The sequence below is a fragment of the Cyprinus carpio genome, chromosome A15 (assembly GCF_018340385.1).
Source record: "Cyprinus carpio isolate SPL01 chromosome A15, ASM1834038v1, whole genome shotgun sequence".
Lineage (NCBI taxonomy): Eukaryota > Metazoa > Chordata > Actinopteri > Cypriniformes > Cyprinidae > Cyprinus > Cyprinus carpio.
In genome coordinates, this window is record NC_056586.1 from 9,581,240 (window position 1) to 9,600,454 (window position 19,215).

At 37.4% G+C, this 19,215-nt stretch overlaps 1 protein-coding gene across 1 annotated transcript in view; it reads right to left on the minus strand.

Moving 5' to 3' along the window:
- Window positions 1-7,832: 7,832 nt before the first annotated feature.
- Window positions 7,833-19,215, minus strand: part of LOC109103806 (GRB2-associated binding protein 2) — a 69,752-nt gene continuing 58,369 nt past the window's right edge. The window contains 6 exon segments of the mRNA XM_042770951.1: window positions 7,833-12,057; window positions 12,853-12,975; window positions 13,163-13,262; window positions 16,802-16,892; window positions 17,045-17,330; window positions 17,943-18,040. Of these exon segments, the coding sequence (XP_042626885.1) occupies window positions 11,914-12,057; window positions 12,853-12,975; window positions 13,163-13,262; window positions 16,802-16,892; window positions 17,045-17,330; window positions 17,943-18,040 (842 nt within the window). The 3' untranslated portion in view covers window positions 7,833-11,913.

A 19,215-nucleotide genomic window follows, 5' to 3' on the forward strand; every position in this document is an offset into this window, starting at 1 on the left:
CTCTTAAAGCTACAGTAAACATATTAGTCAGGGTAGAGGTGGATATAAATTTCCACGATTGTGGCTGTGAGGGACATAGCTGTACAGTCTGTTAGTATGACGGTTGAACTGCTTATTTTTTAGTGGACCCCACTAAAAAAAAAAAAAACACACAGACATAAATGAAAAAGGCAAATCCTATGAAATGATGCAACAAGCTTTTCTATGGATGTGTCCAAATTCACATACTCTCTCTCTGAGTAGGTAGGCAAGTCTACTTTTTTTTTTTTTTTTTAAATAGACCATTAAAAACGTTTGTTCTATATAGTATAAATGTAACCCTGTTTTCTGAACTAATCAGTTTGTAAGTTCCACTGGGTAGCATCGGCTACATGAATATTCCTGAGCTTCTTAGTGCACTCTCCCCAGATTTTAGAGCTGACCTAAAGCTTAACTGTTCATCTCTGCAGATCAATTTATATATTGCATAGTGTGTTATGTTTGATGTACAGACTTGTCACTTAAGAAGGGCAGAGAGCATACCTGAAGTTAGGCAAAAGAGCCTGAAGGGTTGGACCTGCCTTGCAGCAGATGCATGCTCATTTAAGCAGAAAGGACAAAGGTGGAAAGTGAGGCTCAGCCGGCCGCCGCACAGATGTCTGCTATGGACACACTGCTAGATCATGTCGAAGAAGAGGCTACACCTCTTGTGGATTGTGCTTTTGCTCTCTGGAGCAATATAGGCCCAGGGAGGCATATGTTAGCGCAATAGCATCAACTAACCCCACTGCTTCATGACCAGAAGCCCTTTTGGTGCGGCCACCAAAGCATACAAAGAATTGTTCCGACTGCTTAAACGCAGTGGAACGCTTGATGTAAATTCTCAGAGCCCTGGCAGGGCAGAGAAGGTTCAGCTCCTTTTCCTCTACTGAAAGAGGAAGCACAGAGAGAGTGATAACTTGTACTCTAAATGGGGTGTAGAGCACTCTAGGTACATAGCCTTAAACTACCTTGGCATTAGGACGACTGTGGAGGGCCCAAACTCAAGGCAGGCAGGGCTTATAGAGAGTGCCTGCAAGTCTCCTAGTTGCTTAACTGATGCTAAAGCTAGTATCAGGGCAGTTTTGGCTACAGTGTTTGTAGGTCTGTTGACTGTAGTGGCTCAGTGCACCTTGGTTGAATATGCCCAGCACCTGCAAAAGTTGAGGTGTGCTCATTCCAACAGCCATTTTATCATCTCATAGAGGAACTTCGAGGTAAGCCGCTTGGCGATTTTATAAGACACTGCTGACAAACTGTCTGTATGGACCAGTACATGGTGTCCCTTCAGGTCTGGTAAAAAGGTCTGAAAGTCACTACATTTAAAGCCAGTCTACATATTCCCACCATTAACTGAACGACAATCAGCCTAAGATCAGCATCTGTCTAGGATGCATACAACCTCCCTCGCTACAAGCCACACCCATGTTCCCGATACAACTGCTCGAGCTTCAAACCAATCACCCAGGGGGGCCAGGGCTGCTACACATACCTGGTCCACTTTGACTCGAAGGTGTCCGTGACGCCATGCATGGGGCAGAACTTGTGGTTTCAGCCTGTACTGTATGGGCTTCATGCGAAGCAGGCCCAACTGTAGTACCGGAGCCTAGCAGCGCCTAGCAGTGCAGGTCATTGATTCAGGTTCTACCTGCTGCGAAGGCATGTCAATGGCGAGTGGCTTCAGGTTTTGTGGATCAGCGAAGAGATGATCCTCATCACTGAAGGAGAATTAATCTGATGATCCTATGCCAGAATGACGCTTATATAGCCAGATGGCCCCACCCATTCTGGCAGACTCTGGTGGGCTTCATGGCCATAGGCTCATGCAGCTCTGCTACCTCGTCATTGGTTCGTTTTCATTTCACTGCAGGGACCAATGGCCGTGCAGTTATACTGCATTATGAAAAAAAGGCTTCAGTTATTGGAAAAAAGGAGTTTTCCCCATAAGTGTCTAGTGACACAGCACGAATGAAATGTTGATAGGGAACTACATGCTGTGCACATGTGAGACTCTTACTTAAAACTGTGCTTTATGCTGGACAGTATTTATTTATCCTGAGTTGTTCAAATCGCTGTAATCGAATACGGTTTTAATGATTATTAAAATAAATGGTAATACTAAACGTGGGGAATTTTATGATTTATCGTCAAACGTTTCATCCCTACTTCTCACACCTTTGAGTCAAATTTGTCTCTCTTTTCTTGATGTAATAAGATCATTCACAGAGCTGAATTGGGCTACTTTTAAATTGTTGCCAGCTTGCCGCACATTGATATTTGACTGGAATGCTTATATTGAAATATTTTACACATTTTACATAATAACAATCACAAAACTTTGTTAGATGATGAGTTATGGAGGGATAGGCTACTGGTTGGGAGCCTTTGAGTTCATGTAAACTGAAAGAGGCAGATTTAGAGTTTTGATATTATAGGGATATGGCCATGCTGGGAAACGTTTAGGCTATCATTGATTGCCTTTGTGCTAGTTTACGCAAATCTGACAACCTGTTCAACTCGCTGATTCTTCAAGGCAGTCATTTGCATGGCTTAGACGACAGTGGGTGCTGATTTTAATGGATCCACGAATTTGAAATATATGCTTATAGGATGAATCCGGGTACCACGGTCCAGACAATGTGAGAGGTATGAATACTCAACTTGAAATGTGCAGCTTTCAACCTGAGTAATATAAGTGATTACTTTAATCTAAAGTGGCTGGTGAGAAGTGCTTTTGTTTCCTCGTATAGCCGCACGAGGACAGCAGATATTTTTGAACTAAACAAACTGTCCATGACATGCTTAATCTTTAAGAAAATTACTAAAAGACACACAGGGTATTAAAAAAATGTAAAAAAAAAAGATGCTAAACTTGACACAGAAAATGAATAGCCTACCCTTATGTCATTTTAAACCCATATGACTTACTTCTGTGGAACACAAAATTTGATTTTTAGCAGAATGTAAACACAGTAGGGTTCATTATATGAAATGTTTTATTTATATATCAATAATTCAAAAAAACTTAAAAATTTTCTTTCTTCACATAATCACAGAAGTCATATAGGTCATACAGGATATGAGGATGAGTAAATAATGACCAAAAAAAAAAAAAAACATTAAACAAAAACTTGCTGTTGTATCATGTCTGCATCGTCAACAGTAAAATGTAATGCAGCAGCTAAACTGTTCATTAATTTTTATTTAATTTTGTTGCTGGATACATATCAGAGATGTAGATAAAATGACCTAATGTGACAGAGTGCTTTCAAAAAAGCACACTACAGTACTACTTACTATTTCTGCAGTATGCAGTATTTCCTGTGACAAATGATCCAAAGCAGTATAAACACTTCAACATCTCTTTCTTTACCTGTTATTTGATCAGAATGGCAAATGTCAAGACATTTTGCACAAAACTGGATCAAATGTAAAAAGCTCACTGATTTATGACATCAGCCTTTATTACAAAATAGCATACTGTATTCCAAACATTGATTGCACTATGCCGTAAATGTATATTATGGTGGCCAACCTTTCTAATGAGCTAATGAGAATCAGATGTTTAAATAGGGAGACCAGGACCAGAGATCGGAATCATTGCTTTAATAGTAATGTGCTTTACAACTTACAAGGTTAGATGTGTTTATCACTCAATAACAGTAAATAAAAATCTAATATAATATAGAGTGAGTCATTCCAACCTGTGCCAGTAGGGGTCAGTGGGGTTTTGGGGATGTTCAGACTGCAGGAGTCACAGGGAGTGGCCCATTATCTGCACTGTCATGGTGTGGGCAAATAACTCACATCAGCCTGTTACTCATCACAACAGCACTGGATGGCCTATGTTAGGGTGCCCAAACTCGGTCCAGGAGGGCCAGTGTCCTGCAGAGTTTAGAGTTGAGACACACCTGAACCAGCTAATCAAGCTCTTACTAGTCATACTAGAAACTTCCAGACGGGTGTGTTGAGGCAAGTTGGAGCTAAACTCTGCAGGACACTGGGCCTCCAGGACTGAGTTTGGGCACCCCTGGTCTATGTTTAACACTTTGAACACATTGCATTATAGCACCTCACCAGGACACTTGCAGAAGGCCAAGATTATTATATAACACATTTTCAACTATACCATGTTTGGATTGCATTTTTTCTTTCCTTTTTTTTTTTATCTTGCGTTAAATCACCCAGATTATCCCATATATATATATATATATATATATATATATATATATATAAAAAAATTATTCTTAATCAGTGAAATTAATTTTGCTATCATTCAGGTTTAATTGTAAACACATCTAGTTGGTCATCATCATACCCATAACAGGTTTAATTGTAAACACATCTAGTTGGTCATCAGCATTCTCATTAGCCAGGGGCACGTTCAAGATCAAACTGGTGTGCAACGTTTTGCTACGGTTTCTGGGTTGAACGTCATGTTTCCATATCCTATCCTTAGGAAGATGTGCTAAACCCTGATTAATGTAACATAAAAATACTTTACATATTTATATATTTTGTTATAGCATTGTGGAGTGACACTTTTTATAAACTTTTCTATACTCCTCTGATTATATAATGGTAAACATTACAATACCATAGCACAACAACAGTGATCAGCAATAATGATAAGCCTCACAATAAAAATAATAAGGTCATATAGATCATAACACAGTCTCGGAGGCAGTGGCGTAAATTTCGTCTCACGGTTGGGGGTGGGGGCATAAACATAAAATTTCTCAAGAGCTACTTTTGAAGGGGACACAAATAATACAGCTAAAATTGTACTTGTAATGATATGTATATACAGAGGAAAGCCTTCACTATTAGTGCAGCAGAGAGACCGTGCCAAATTAAACAACTTCAAGCTGTTGTGGTCGCGCCGGGACATCGCTCGTATCCGTTGTAGACATTACTATCTGTCACAGTGTTGCCAAGTCCACGGTTTTCCTGTGGACTCAGGCTACTTTATCACTGTTGCTGCGGGTATAAGCAACCCCAATAACATGTATTTTATCCCCCGTAATGCAATTTTTACCGGAGGAACCCCTCAAAATGCGGTTAGTTTGGCCTATTTTTGGGTAGCAACTGGGAGGGTTTTGTTGTATAAAACCTGGCATCCCTTTTAGTCAAGCAGGTAACGTTATTATTTCTAACTTAGCGACTCATCGAAAAATACATTGGCATCATCTGTATTAAAGAATAATCACTTCATCCGTTGTTTAAGTGAATAAAATAGCCTTGACAGCCTTGGAGTTCCACAACTATTGACTTTGTTCTCTCTCACCGGATTCGTGTGTGTGTGTAGGTGACGTAAAAGAGGAAAGCAGGCATTTGGACCAAAGCACTGTGAGGCAATGGAGGGACGACTCAAAATATTCCTAAACTTAAAAAATGTTTTTTTGCCCCGTTTGAGTTGTGTTACTACTTATAAAGTTATTTAAAGTATAAAACATTTTTTTTTTTTTTTACAATATTTTTTACAATACACAGACTGGTTTTTAATCATATATTTAGGGGGGACAACCCTCAGATGAGGAGGTCCTGTTCCCCCGACCCTTCCAGGACTTAAGAAGTGGATAAGGTAAGAAGTGGATAACTCTTCACCTGAAATGTTTGACTTTTCATCCTGAAATGCGAGGCAAATGTTGAATCACAATAATTAGGAACCACTGTTTCCACAAATCCCTTCACTCGATTGATGTTCTCTTTTATTCTGGAAGGCAAGGGCAGTGACTGTAACATCGAGTGTATTTTGCAGTATTAAACACGATTTCATCAGGCTCTGAAAATTCTTCAGAAAGAACACAAAAAATGGCTTTCTCAGCTGCCATAGTTGCAACTCTTGCCTCAATAGAACAGGGTGTTCAACGCACCACCGTTTCTGTCGGGGCTGAACGCAGCCCAGGTTTCCATCCATACATTTTATTGCCAATTAAACATGATTAAATAGCATAAAAATGGTTTATGGAAACAACAGTAACATTCCAAATTGTGCATAAAAACATGTCCACCAGAGATTAATACATTATTTATTGGTAAGAAGACACGCACACAACAATGAAAACAGTTTTACCTAATAAATTCCTAGATGTCATGTGACTGAATAATTTGCTCAGATGATTGGCTTCTGTTACCTCTCAGAACTGTTTCCAAGACATGAAGGATTTGCTAAAGATCAGTAGCTACTTAACATGAACTTCGTCTGAGTGGTTTGTCTCTTACAAACCCAACCTCATTGGAAAACAAGAGTATTTTACGAGGTGGCGATTTTGTAAAAAAATAATTAAAACTAAGCATGAAGGTCCACCCCCTAAACCTAACTGTAAGTGAGGCATAAGCAGACTGTACTTTTGTACATATGCATGAGATTGTATGAATCCACATGAATTAGCCACCAATTTGCCAAAATGTAAACCAGTTACTGTACTATAAATTACTATGGGAGTGTATTGGCTCCTTTCATTTCAACTTCTATTTTCATTCAATTTCTTTTGAACACATGGGATGAAAATGCTACTTTCATATATTCCTATTTGCCAATTTTTAATTCATTAAAATTGATTAATTTCACAACTTGGATGGAAACATAAATATTGTAGTATATGCTAGTGTTTCCCAACCCACACCAGTTGGACATTTTGGATGTTTGATTAGGAAAACCTTTGAACAGTTCAGTGGGAGTGGCACTCCAACACTGTGTCCAAAAATGCATATTTTTTTTACTAGATAGTATGCAGTAAACAGTATGACATCACTGAATCAAATGAACTGACTTTAGCTGGAAAAATGACTCTGTTATTGTCTTCTTCTCTGCATTATTGACAAACTATTTTCCTGTTTAACACTGTAAAGCTGCTTTGGCACAACCAGTATTGTATAAAGCACTATACAAATAAAGGTGACTTGACTTAATAAGTAGTTGAAATTCATAGTATTCATATAAAACAGTTGGCAAAAAGTACACAGATGGCTTACTTAATACTTTCACCATGATTCTGATGTGTGCATCCAATCGACTCTTTACTATCCCATAATGCCATAGGAGAGTAGTTGTGAATGGCAGTAAAGCGACACAACTGATGACATACAGTAGGTCACATGACAATTACAACACAATGGATATGGCATGTCTAGACATTCATACTATATAGAATATATGTTTTTAACAGTTGCAAAGTTTGTTCTTCATCAAATGTAACTAAATCAAATGAGCTACTTAGTGTGCATTTTTAGATGCAGCACAGGACTAGGGTTGGGAAACATTGGAAGGCTTTGGATGGGGATGTTTATTAGCATTGGAAAATCCAACTTATAAACAGGCATTACACCATTTTAACTAGGTCTCAGTCATTGGCTGAGATACACTGGACTGCATGCGTTATAGATCTGATCTTTAGGACTGACTGTTCCTGCTGTTATCTGTCAAGTGATGAAATTGGATTTGTTTGTTGAGAGAGTGCAGTCAGTTTCCAGTATCTACAGTACATCAGCTGTCATAGTAATGACATAGACATCAGTATGGTCTCATGCTGTCTCTACATCATGTCAGAATGATTGTATGGATGTGATAAGCACAATTATGTAACAGTAAGAAACTCTAGATTTTCTTGCAGCCACAACTTTTCAAACTAACTGATACTGATCATAAGTTTAATAGCCTGTATGCTTTGGTCAGTCTCATTTTGTGTACTCATGACGAAGAATAGCAATAAAATTGGTCAGAAAATACAAATCATTTAGCAGACTTACTACATTTTTCAGGTTTCTAAGAAACAGGGTATACAGGGAGCTCTAGAATTAATTAAATGTAATTGTTTACTCTGTTTGATAAAATGGGTTTTATTTTTTTCTGCAGTTGAAATTATTTTGGTCAACTTTTTAAGCATATCATAGAACAACATGACAAAGGACAGACATCTCAAATGTACCACATTTGACCATTTTACTGGCTTTGCTTGGCATACTGCTTCACAAAATCAGCACAAATAGCATAAATTAATCTTAGTAGAGCCACAAGTTCATTCTTTGTACATCTTTCGTCCACCTGCAAAACACATAATAAATTAATAAATTAATTTACAAGCAACCAAGAGTTGAACAGAAATGCTTTACAGAAAAATCCACTCAATTAATGACATTTGTCAAAGTAGATTTTCTGGTCTGCCCCTCTTTGACCCTTTAACAAATTACAGCATAAATTCTACTACAGCTCACACACAAGTATTATATTCATTTACTGGTACTCTCCCATTACAATACATGACATATTTTGAGAATAGAAAAAGACATTAAGAAACCACTTTTAGCCTGTAAGTTCACTTAAATGTTAATGAACTGGTAAAGGCCAATGCCAGTGCCACTAAATGTCCCACAAAGTTTAACATCATAAAATAATGACATACTTGTAAAGCACATTTTTAAATAATCCACCGAACACATGAAAGGATTTGAATCTAACAGACAATCTACGCAAGTGTATTTAACAAGTCCAGACCACTTACAACCTCGTATGTAAAGTAATACAAAATGGTCTTGGAATATGAAATGATGAGTTAAAAGGCAAATAAAACATCTCCCACAATGCTAGAAATGGAGTATTTGGAGGTCCCAGCCCGCCATAAAATACTGAGTGAAATGACAAATTCTAGTCTTTTTTTTTATTATTAAAAATTAATAATAGGCTACTTTGATTTCAAACTGAATATGGCGCCTTTTTACCTCTAAACTTGAGCAAGCACACATTTAAATATAGTAACATTTCTAGCATATCTCCTTTACCAAAAATGATGCTAATATTATCCTATTTTCACGCATTTAGGCTGCTGAAAGAAATATCATCATACTAATTTCTGAATAATTGGCACTGTTGTCCAACAAAACAGTGTTTTAATAGAACTCTCCACAGTTGAATCATTGTTACCATGAAAAAAACCCTATGTCACAGTTTTACAGTGAAGTGTGTCATTTCTGTGCCCCTTCATTACACTCCACATCCAACATTGTTCAGAAAACAGGTAGTCCAGCCCAAAAAAAAAACAAAACAAAACAAAAAAAAAACACCTTATAAGGTGTCTATCACAAAAACAACACACTCCATGTAAGAGTCCTTCTGCTAATCTCAACAGGCATAAAGCACGGCTGATTTACAGCTACAGCTGCTCATATTAACCAGCCAGTTTGCTGAAACTAGGAACAGTTTATATTTGGAAGCCTTTTGTTGTAATAAGTTTAGTAAAACAATTCAAACTGCCCTGAGAGCAAAGTATAACATTTAAAATGATGATAAATGTGAGCAAATTTAACTGTCTATGCATCCCCTCTAACAAAACCACATTAAGGACAGTATGTTTTTATTAGTATATGAATAGATCATTTACTGTTATTTTTGAATATGTAAGTTTGCTCTAACCTATTCCATAATGATAGCCAGGGAAGCAATGTGTTTTAGGGAAAAATGGTCAATATCCCTGTTCAGACTGCATGCAGAGTAAAGAACTACCCACTGAATACATTGAAGTGCATATTTGTCAAGCTAAAAGGAGAAGGTCTGTTAGTTAGTACATGCTGCTGGATTGAAAAGTTTAGTTTAGGAGGATCCAGAACCATTCTTTCCTCACCCTTATATTGTCAACTTTAACCTGTAGGACTTTTTCTTATGTGCAACTAAAGGCCCATTCACACCAAGAATGATAACAATAACGATAACTATAATGATAACTATATAACGAACAATAATGTTCTCTTTATTATAATGCATACTGCAGTAACTTCATCCGCCACTTTAAATGCTCACGCTCTTCAAAGTTGGGTGGATTTTGATTTGCTGTCAGTGTTTTTATTTCCTTGGCAGGAAAAAAGTGATCCCAACAATACTGTTTTTTGTGCCGTTATCATTGTAGTTGTGGTGTAGACTTCCATTCACATTTATTCTCATTGATTTATTAAAACTTTGTAAAACTATAAAGATAAAAAGTTATCATTATAGTTGTCATAATAGTTATTGTCCTTGGTGTGAAAGGGCCCTTAGGTTGTCAAAATGTCATATTTTTACTACACGATTATGGTGATATAATACATTTTCTCTTTTTTGGCCATTAAATCACATTCAAAATAGTGTAGGGAGGCAGAGAGACAATAGCGTACAAAGACTGTAGATTGCCACTTCCTCCAGACTGGGGTGTCTAGCAAAAAACTCCCTTATTGGCAAGCAAAATTTTTGCTTTGCTATGACTAGGTGGCAATCAGTGTTAGGGGCCGTTCACACAGAATGTGTTTTTCCATTCCAATGCCCTTATTTTCCATTGTTTTTCTATGTAAATGTGCTAGATGGAAGTGTATGGCCATTGTGCTTGCGTCTTGCATCTTTGGCAGCATCTCGCACAAGCCATGTCAAAGAATTTTAACTTTTACTAGCAGTGCCACTCTTCAATGTCAGTTCCAAAACAGTGGACCAATCAGAGCTTTGTATTTAACTGCTATTGCATCAAGTCTTAAAAGCACATCTCGAGACCCTCGCGTTCTGCAATGTGCATTTTTTATGTAAATGATTCTTGAGCACTGCATCACGTTTGTTTTTTTTTTAGATATGCAAAGACGCATTCTGTGTGAACGGACCCTTAAGGTGCAACTATCTGGAGTAGTAACATGCATATATCATTTTTATTAATACTGGTATATTGGCGACATCCATACGTGGAACAACAAAGGTCTTATAAAGCAAAATATCCAAACTCCTTTGAAACTCCTTACTTCCAGTGTATGAAAAAGAGCCACTTGGACATTTCACTAGATAACTCCCTTTGTGTTACATGTAAAAGAAACATAATTGGAATTAAATGGCAATTAAATTTTTTGTATGAACTTTTTTTTTTTAAAGATCAAAATTTGACTTTTGTGGTTGTGTGTGAACTTTGTATTTACAATGCATCTTATAAGCATCCATACACAGACCTCCTCTTGAGATGATCTGTATTTGGTTCACTTTAAAAAGGTCTGGGTTTGCATTCACATATAAGCCGAAATTTATATGAGCAACTGTCAGAGAAGTGTGAAAACAATCGATTTTTAATGTCAAAACTACAAGGAACTTTTTCAAACTTTTTCTACATTCCTTAACTCAAAATTGGAAAAAAAGTGACCTTCTCTCTTTTGCTGAAATACAGGACAAACTGCAATTCAATTCGGCAGGCAGACCACCATGAATTCAGAAAATCTTCTGTTTGAAGTGCTGTTTTGCCCTTATAATACTGTTAAAGGTGAGGTGTGTCATTTCTGCGCAACTAGTGCCACTAAACAGATAAAAATGTTGAGTTTCAAACAGGTTTCCTGAACACTCCATTGGTATGTATTTCCTGTATGCCATTGGTCAGACAGTCCTGTCCAAAACTAATGGCATTGGTTGAGCCAGTGTTGCTTTGTCAGGGTGGTCAGGATGCAAAAAACCAACAGAGCTATGTTTTGATAGAGTCACAGTGTTTACACTTTTCTGGGGGAATCAAATGAAAGAAATCAAATGGATTTCAAGCTTTCTCTGAATTTTAAGATGTGATGAAAGTACTTTAACATTGAAAAAACTGCACACGTCACCTATAACTAGATTTAAATATTCACTGCTTATGGTTCTTCGCTCACACTCAGAGAGAGCAAGTTGCTAAATTTTGGTTGCATTGCACTTTGAAAAGTTAAACATGTCTAACATGCATGGCAAGACAGTCTAGGAGGTTCAGTGGAGTTTTTTGTCCTCAAAAGACCAAATGAACTGGATCTATGGCTTTAGTTGGTGTATCATTCGCTATTTTGTCACAGGTAAGTCAGTTTATATCATGGTGTAACAGTATAAGAGCATTTTGAGTGACAGGGAGGAACACATTCAATGTGAACATTTGAAAATCATCAGGACTTGATGCCTTTAACCGGCTCGCTTGACTGTCGCACATCTGTCCACTCCTGCATGGTGTTCTGAAGGGCTTGTGTCTTTTCTTTGTCCACTTGGACGTAGTCCACTTTTTCATCTGAGGCCACTGAAGAGGTGGACGGCTGTAGGAAAGATAAAAAAGGTATAGATTGAGTAAAGATGTGAAGTGATAGGATCAAATATATTCAACCAAACAACTCAAAGTGCAAAGATTCACATAACATTAAAGGGATACTCCACCCCAAAATGAAAATTTTGTCATTAATCACTTACCCCCATGTCTCCAAAAACCTAAAAAATCTCTTCACATCCTCGAAAACAAAATAAAATATATTTTTTTAAACCCAAATCATCCACACCACAAGGATGCGCTGTTTCTATGGGTATTTAGCTTTGATTTGAAAGAAAACAGCGCATCCTTGTGGCGCGGATGATACAGAAGACACAGCATACGGTGATATGGAGAGACACAGAGGAGACTGTTAACAAAGGAATTGTTGAATAAAGTGGTTATTTTTGTTTTCTTCACTTACAAAAAGTGTTCCCGTAGCTTCATATAACCCAGATTGTACATCTGATGGCAGATGGAGTATTCTGACGATGATTTTTATACGTTTTATGGACCTTGACACTGTTATTTACTTGGCAGTCAGTGGGACAGTCACAGGCCTCCAGGTTTTCATCCAAAATATCTTAAATTGTGTTCCGAAGATGAACGAAGCTATTACGGGTTTGGAACGACATGAGGGTAAGTGATTAATGACAAAATTTTCATTTTGGGGTGAAGTATCCCTTTAAATAAAATGAATTTATGCTTTTGTTTGTCTTAGAATACTCAAGGTGCCCATAAGAGATTAATTTTGAGTTTTTGATGATGAGCTTTTCATTTGGTTGATATGAACTAAGGCTAGACATACCTTTCTGTGTGGACTAGGGGAGCCAGGCTGAAAGTCCAGGGCCAAATAGTCCACATTACCACAATTCCTGGGCGCAGGACTGTTGGTACCACTCATCGCTGGGGAGGTAGACACTGGGTTTTGCTGCACAAATATAAACTTGTTTTTTGAGATATAGCTGACTGAAACAAAAACAAATCTCAAATAATGTTATATAGAAAGGTAGTCTGTAGTTGAGGAACTTGGTAACTAATTACAAGGTTGGGGTGCTATTCCCAAAGCACAATCAAGCCTTTTCATAACATTCTGAAACTCGACTTCTTGCCCTCACCATTGCCACATAATTCTCCTCACTGTCTGCAGAATCAGTGCTGGTGATGCTCTGGGTTGAAATGGGCCGACAGGGCTGTGACGAGATGGAGTTCACAGGCCTGTAAAGAAAGAAAAGAAAATATTAAAAATACACTTAACATTTACTGCGTTACTATATAATGAGCCTCAGCCAAGACATCATGACCATGAACCATTTGCTAAACATCAAGTCAGAAGTCTAAATCCAGTTGGCTGACTTCTACAGGTTTTCTGGGAGCTGTCTGTGGTGGTCGTTAACAGTCTGCTGGGCAAAAAAGCCATGTTCACAAAGGGGGCGGTTTACACAATGTTTTCAGCTAAAAACGGGAAACTTTTTATGCGTTTTGCCTTTTCGTTTACATGACAAATGCGTTTTGGGGACTGAAAACGCATACTTTGAAAACGGGTTTCAAAGTGCAAGTTTTCGAAAATGGCACCATTGTCGTTTCTGCGTAAACACCCAAAGTGGGAATCTTTGAAAACGGTGACGTCATGCATGTACGTAGTACGTGTTAGGTATGTAGACATGCGCAGTGCGTGTCGATTTTAAAGGCAAGCGTGAACAAACATACACAACAATTGCGGAGTACATGGTACTGTTGTTGCTGCTCAAGAGTTTGCTAACGCTTCTTCAGCAAAGTGTGGATTTACTTCACCGATATTACAACCAACAGCGGAGACGCATCTTATACAACATATAATAATCACTTCCCTACAGGTACTGTTTACTAACAAGGTGACAGCGCCAACTACTGGCCTGGCATATGTAATATACCGTTTTTAGCCATTTTTGCGGATATGTGTAAACGCGAATCATTTTGAAAACATTGTTGTGTATATGTGAAACTTTTTAAAAGCACAAGGGAAAAACGTTTCCATTTTTGACTACATTGTTGTCATGTTAACATAGCCATAGACTGACACTGAGCGCTTCACATGAGCACACACCATACATCAATGGAAAGCTTATTTATTCAGCTTTCAGATGATGTATATATCTCAATTTCGCAAAAATTGACCCTTGTGACTGGTTTTGTGGTCCATGGTCACATGTTATAACATTATTTTACTCCACAACGTCAGTCGAGTGTTTTGAAATAACTTCATTTTCTGATCTGATGTGGCTTCTTATTACAGAATGAAGCACAAAATACAGTATAATCTATACTGCAATAAATGCTATGTCGATTATCAATGCATTATAAATGTAATTTATTTTTATGAAAATACCCGAGATGGCATGAAGAACACAGACAAACCATATATTGTCGTAGGTTTATTATATTCATGTTTAATCAGTTCATACAATTCTAGCTTCTTTTAATTCAGTTACAGCCATAGCTGGATGCCTTTGCACATATTAGGGATCTGCGCGAGGGCACCCTCTGGCGTCCAGCATGAGTGAAACAGACATTACATGAGCATACACATGCACTCAGTTCTATCTGGGCCATAAATAGGAAAAAAATAATACTTCTCTCTAAAGAAATTTGGAAGTAAAGGAGTTGTTTTTTCTTTCTTTTTTCTTTCCCCACAGTGGATGTATAAAAGGCTCATATTTCATATAAAAGACATGGACTCCATTTTTTATTTTTCATACCTCCTGATAAAAATGAAGAAATTACTGTCAAAGATTTTTATCATAACAGTATCAAATGATGTACAGTTATAGGCCTGTATGTTAACAAGAAACCCTGAAGTTTTCTGTAAAATAAAAGTAGTACTGTTATTATCTTATCATTATTTTATTTAATTATTATATATATTTTTTTTGTTAATTTGTTTTAAAAATCGCATTTAAATTGCAAATTGCAATTTTAACCAGAAAAATGCAATTACACTTTCCCTCCAAATCGTGCAGCCATACGCCACTGAAATCATTATTCTTTTAAGATTTTCTTATTAATTTTAGATAGATTAAAATTCTGAGAAAATTTGGTCTTCATGCAGACTGTTGCGGCACTATTTGCTTTAACTTTTATACCAGTCTTGATGGAATGACATTGCATTATGCCAGTCTGTTATTGTAGCGACATTTACTTGTTCCTAAACATGACGTTGAATAAACCAAGCTTAAATTGGTTGCTTTACATGTCAGTCAGTGAGTCTCTACCAGTCTAAGTGGCCTGTCCTTGACTATAGAGCCCAGACTTTATTTCATCAGGCAAAGGTGTGGCTGTGCAAGACTACTATATAACTGATCAAAATAAAATATTAACACAATGTTTTTAATAATTATGGCCAAGCACTGAAAGTGCATAGGCACCTATTGTATCTGTTAGATTTCTTCTTCTTTTTCTTCTTCTTCTTCCTCTTTGAAAGTCTATGGATGCTCATAGAACCATTTGTAGTTATGAAATGAAATTCGGCACACAGATAGAGGACAGTCTCAACATTAACCATAGCAAGTTTGGAGTCTCTACCTCAAACCCTCTAGCGCCGCCAACAGCTCAAATTTGCAATCATGTCCATGCTAATACCTTTTGAACCATAAAGTTTAGACAAAACTATTTTTTCCTCTGATTCCTTGGCTCATGCCGAGTCGAATGCAAATTTTGAATTAATCATAAAACCTATTTTTTTGAACTTGTCCTAGATGTTTTATCTGACATTAACCAAAATTGGCTCAGATCCTCTTGAGACCATACTGGCAAAATGTTACAGAGTTCAAGTTGATCAGTCAAACTGTTCAAGAATAAATTTGATGAAAAGCACACCAAAATGGACGTGAGGCTATATCTCCACAACACTTTAGCGTATTCAAACCAGACTTGGTGTGTGTTATAATAACCATGACCTGGGGGTACCTGTTCAGTTTCAGCACAGCGCCACCTAGTGATCACGATAAATGAAAAAAAAAAAAAAAAAAAAGAATTTTTAACTAACTTTTGGCTTAATTTCTGAACGGTTTGGCCAAAAATCACAAGACTTATCTCTTTAGATAATTTTCCCATGTTGACCATTTTGAATACCCAGAAGGTACTCAAAAAGTTTTGGGGCAGCACCACCTTATGGTCAAAAATCATAATAAAATAAAAAAAAAAAAAATGCTAATAGCTTTTGATTCGTTTTTCCTATTGTCATGTGACTGGTTTTGATAGATTCCTCGAGTCATGCCAAGAACAGCAATACCAATTATGCCATAATCAGCTGAACTTCCCATCTGTTATTTAGATTTTTTATGAAAACATACTTTTTCGAACTCCTCCTAGATCTTTGGTCCGATTTTCATCAAATTCGACTCAGATCATCTTCAGACCATGTAGACAAAAAGTTACGGATTACGTGTCGATAGAGGAAATGGTTTTCTTTTACCACATCAACAAATATGATGGCATGATGCCAAACTGCACCTGAGGCTGCATCTCTGCAAAGCTTTGACATACTGACACAAAACTTTATGTATGCTATCTTCACTTCACACTGGCCAGACCACATTAATTTGGTAACAGCGCGACCTATTGGTCAAAATTGTTAAACTACTAAATCACATTACTAATGATTGAATTTATAATTTTTCAGCAAGTTTGAGTAAAATCACCTGTAGCTTTACTTTATTACTGTTATTGTGAATAATAGCACTGCAAAAATTTTGTTCTAAATTGGGAGACCCACTCACGTTGGTCTGATCCAAGACATGGTGATGGGGCTCTTGAAGGGAAGTTCATCAATGATGCCATTGTTCCTTAAATCAAGAGGTGTTGGTTTTGCTGCAAACCAAGACAAACAATAATCTTGTGTAAATAAATTGTGCAGTAGAAATTTAGCAATTAATCAATCTGTTTTTCTAATCTTTATTGAATGTTCATATTTTCAACAAAGACAGAAGATAGGCATGAGAAGTTGTGTTAGTGACACTCACACGTCCGGTTGGGTTTAAGGTTGCGGTTGATCGGTGGCGGTGTGACGTCACTGAGTCGGCCGGGCCGGAGACATAGTGATGCTGTACTGCCCTTCCTGGCTGGCAACGTTGCTGAAAATCCTGGGAAATCAAAATGGTGAGGACCTGGGCTCATGGGAATATAATTACTTTTAGGACTGTCAGCCAGGGCGGCACTGAGAGGGGAGGAGGATGAGCCTGGATTCATGGGTACATAGTTATCCTCAGAGCCGGCACTATCGGAGCGGGTCAATGGGGCTTTAGTTCTCTGTAAAGGAAAAAAGAACAATCCAGCTTACACAGTTTCCAGATCAGTGGTGGAAACCACCGTGACACACTCCATTTGTTCTTGTGTAGTTTGAATAGACTTGTTATTTTCAGTTTGTGACTCTGTGAGTTATGAGGTCATTGTCAGGAAATGGTGCCATTTGTGTCTTTATGACTTACTATAGATATAATTAACAGGACACTGAACTTAATCACATTATTTGATAGATGTGACTCATGTGTCACATTTAGTGTGATATGCTAAAGTAATTTTAGAATAAAATGTAAATATTTATTTTTTTATGTGTAAGTCATTGCAATTATAGAGTAATGCTTACACAAATGATTTCAATACAAAATATATATTACAATTCTATTTAAATTTACTAGCTGTCACAAAGCGTTACACTGATATTTTGTACATTATTTGATATTGTACAGTGCCGTTCGACTCTGTAACAGTGGTGCTTATTGCCCTGGTACGTTCAGATTGGGATGGAAAAATATGATGTCTTAAAAGTTCAGCAGTAATCTTTTCAATAATAAGGCACAAATGGTACCATTTTGTTGTGAATGACCCTTAGGTGTAGATATGTAACAGAAACTGCTTTACCAGGTATGAGCTGAAGCCATCATTTACAGACTCCACTGACTGACCAGAATTGTTGAAATAGACTGGCCTTTGGTGACTGCTGGTCTCAAAAGATGATCCTAAAACACATTAGATGGTATGAGCAAGTACAAAAAATCCATTTAAAAACAAGTCCACCAAGCAAGGATTTCAGAGAAAATGTTTACCTTAAGCCTGGGTCACAATCAAAGGAAAAGTCACAAGACACATGAACTGTTCATTCTGTACAAATCAGACCGGATTTGTAAGTGATCCAGCTTTCATCCCAACATAAATTCTATTACACTTTCACATGAAGGCATTACTTATGTGGCCATTTCCTTCACATTCCACACTGCCTCCCAGTTTACCTCTCTGGAAACATGGCTACCGAGAACAGGTGTGGGAATCAGCTCAAAAGGTCACTTCCTGTTCCTGCAGACAAACTAGTCTGGCCTTGCTGAGCGAAAATCACTAGGAAATCACTGAATTGTGTCTGCTGTTTTTTTTTTTTTTTCACTGTTTATCAGGCCGGAACAAGCCATTCTGGGGCTGCCTGCATGGCTTGAATTTCATTAGCCTCCTAGCAGAGAAGAGTAAACCTTGACCAGATTGCCTCTTAGTTTCAAATCAGACATACACATTCAGAAAAGAAACAGAAAGACAGTAGAGAAGTCATATTAAAAACCCATATAAATTGAGCTGAAAGCTTAAATTCTCCACCCGATAAGTGTAGAGGGGTAAATCATTTGGTAATAACACTGATATACAGCCTTTATGTAATGAATTCATAAAGCTTAAGGAGCATTGGAGAAGAGGAAAGATGAGAGAAGAGACTAGATGAGAAGAGAGGAGAGATAAATCAAGTAGAGACAAAACAAGATGAGAGAATATGAGCGAAGATGAGACTTTAAAATAAACAGGCAAAATTAGTAGAGCGAAGAGAAGAGAAAAGACAACATGGGAAAAGTAGAGTAAATGAGAATGAAATGAGAGGAAAGAGGAGACAAGACAAGACTTTCAATCTGACAGAATGAGAGGAAATGAAAGTGAGAAGAAAAGACGAGAGGAGACCAGACGGAAACAAAAGAATAGCCTTAAGAGAATGAGACAAGAAGAGATTAGATTAAAATAGACCAAATGAGAGGAGAGACAAAGCGAGAGGAACGGGGTGAAAAGACAGGATGAGAAGAGATGAGACGAAAGACAAACATTAGAGACGCAGAGACAAATTGAGACTAAAAAACAGACACGATAGGAAGAGAGAAAAGGCAAA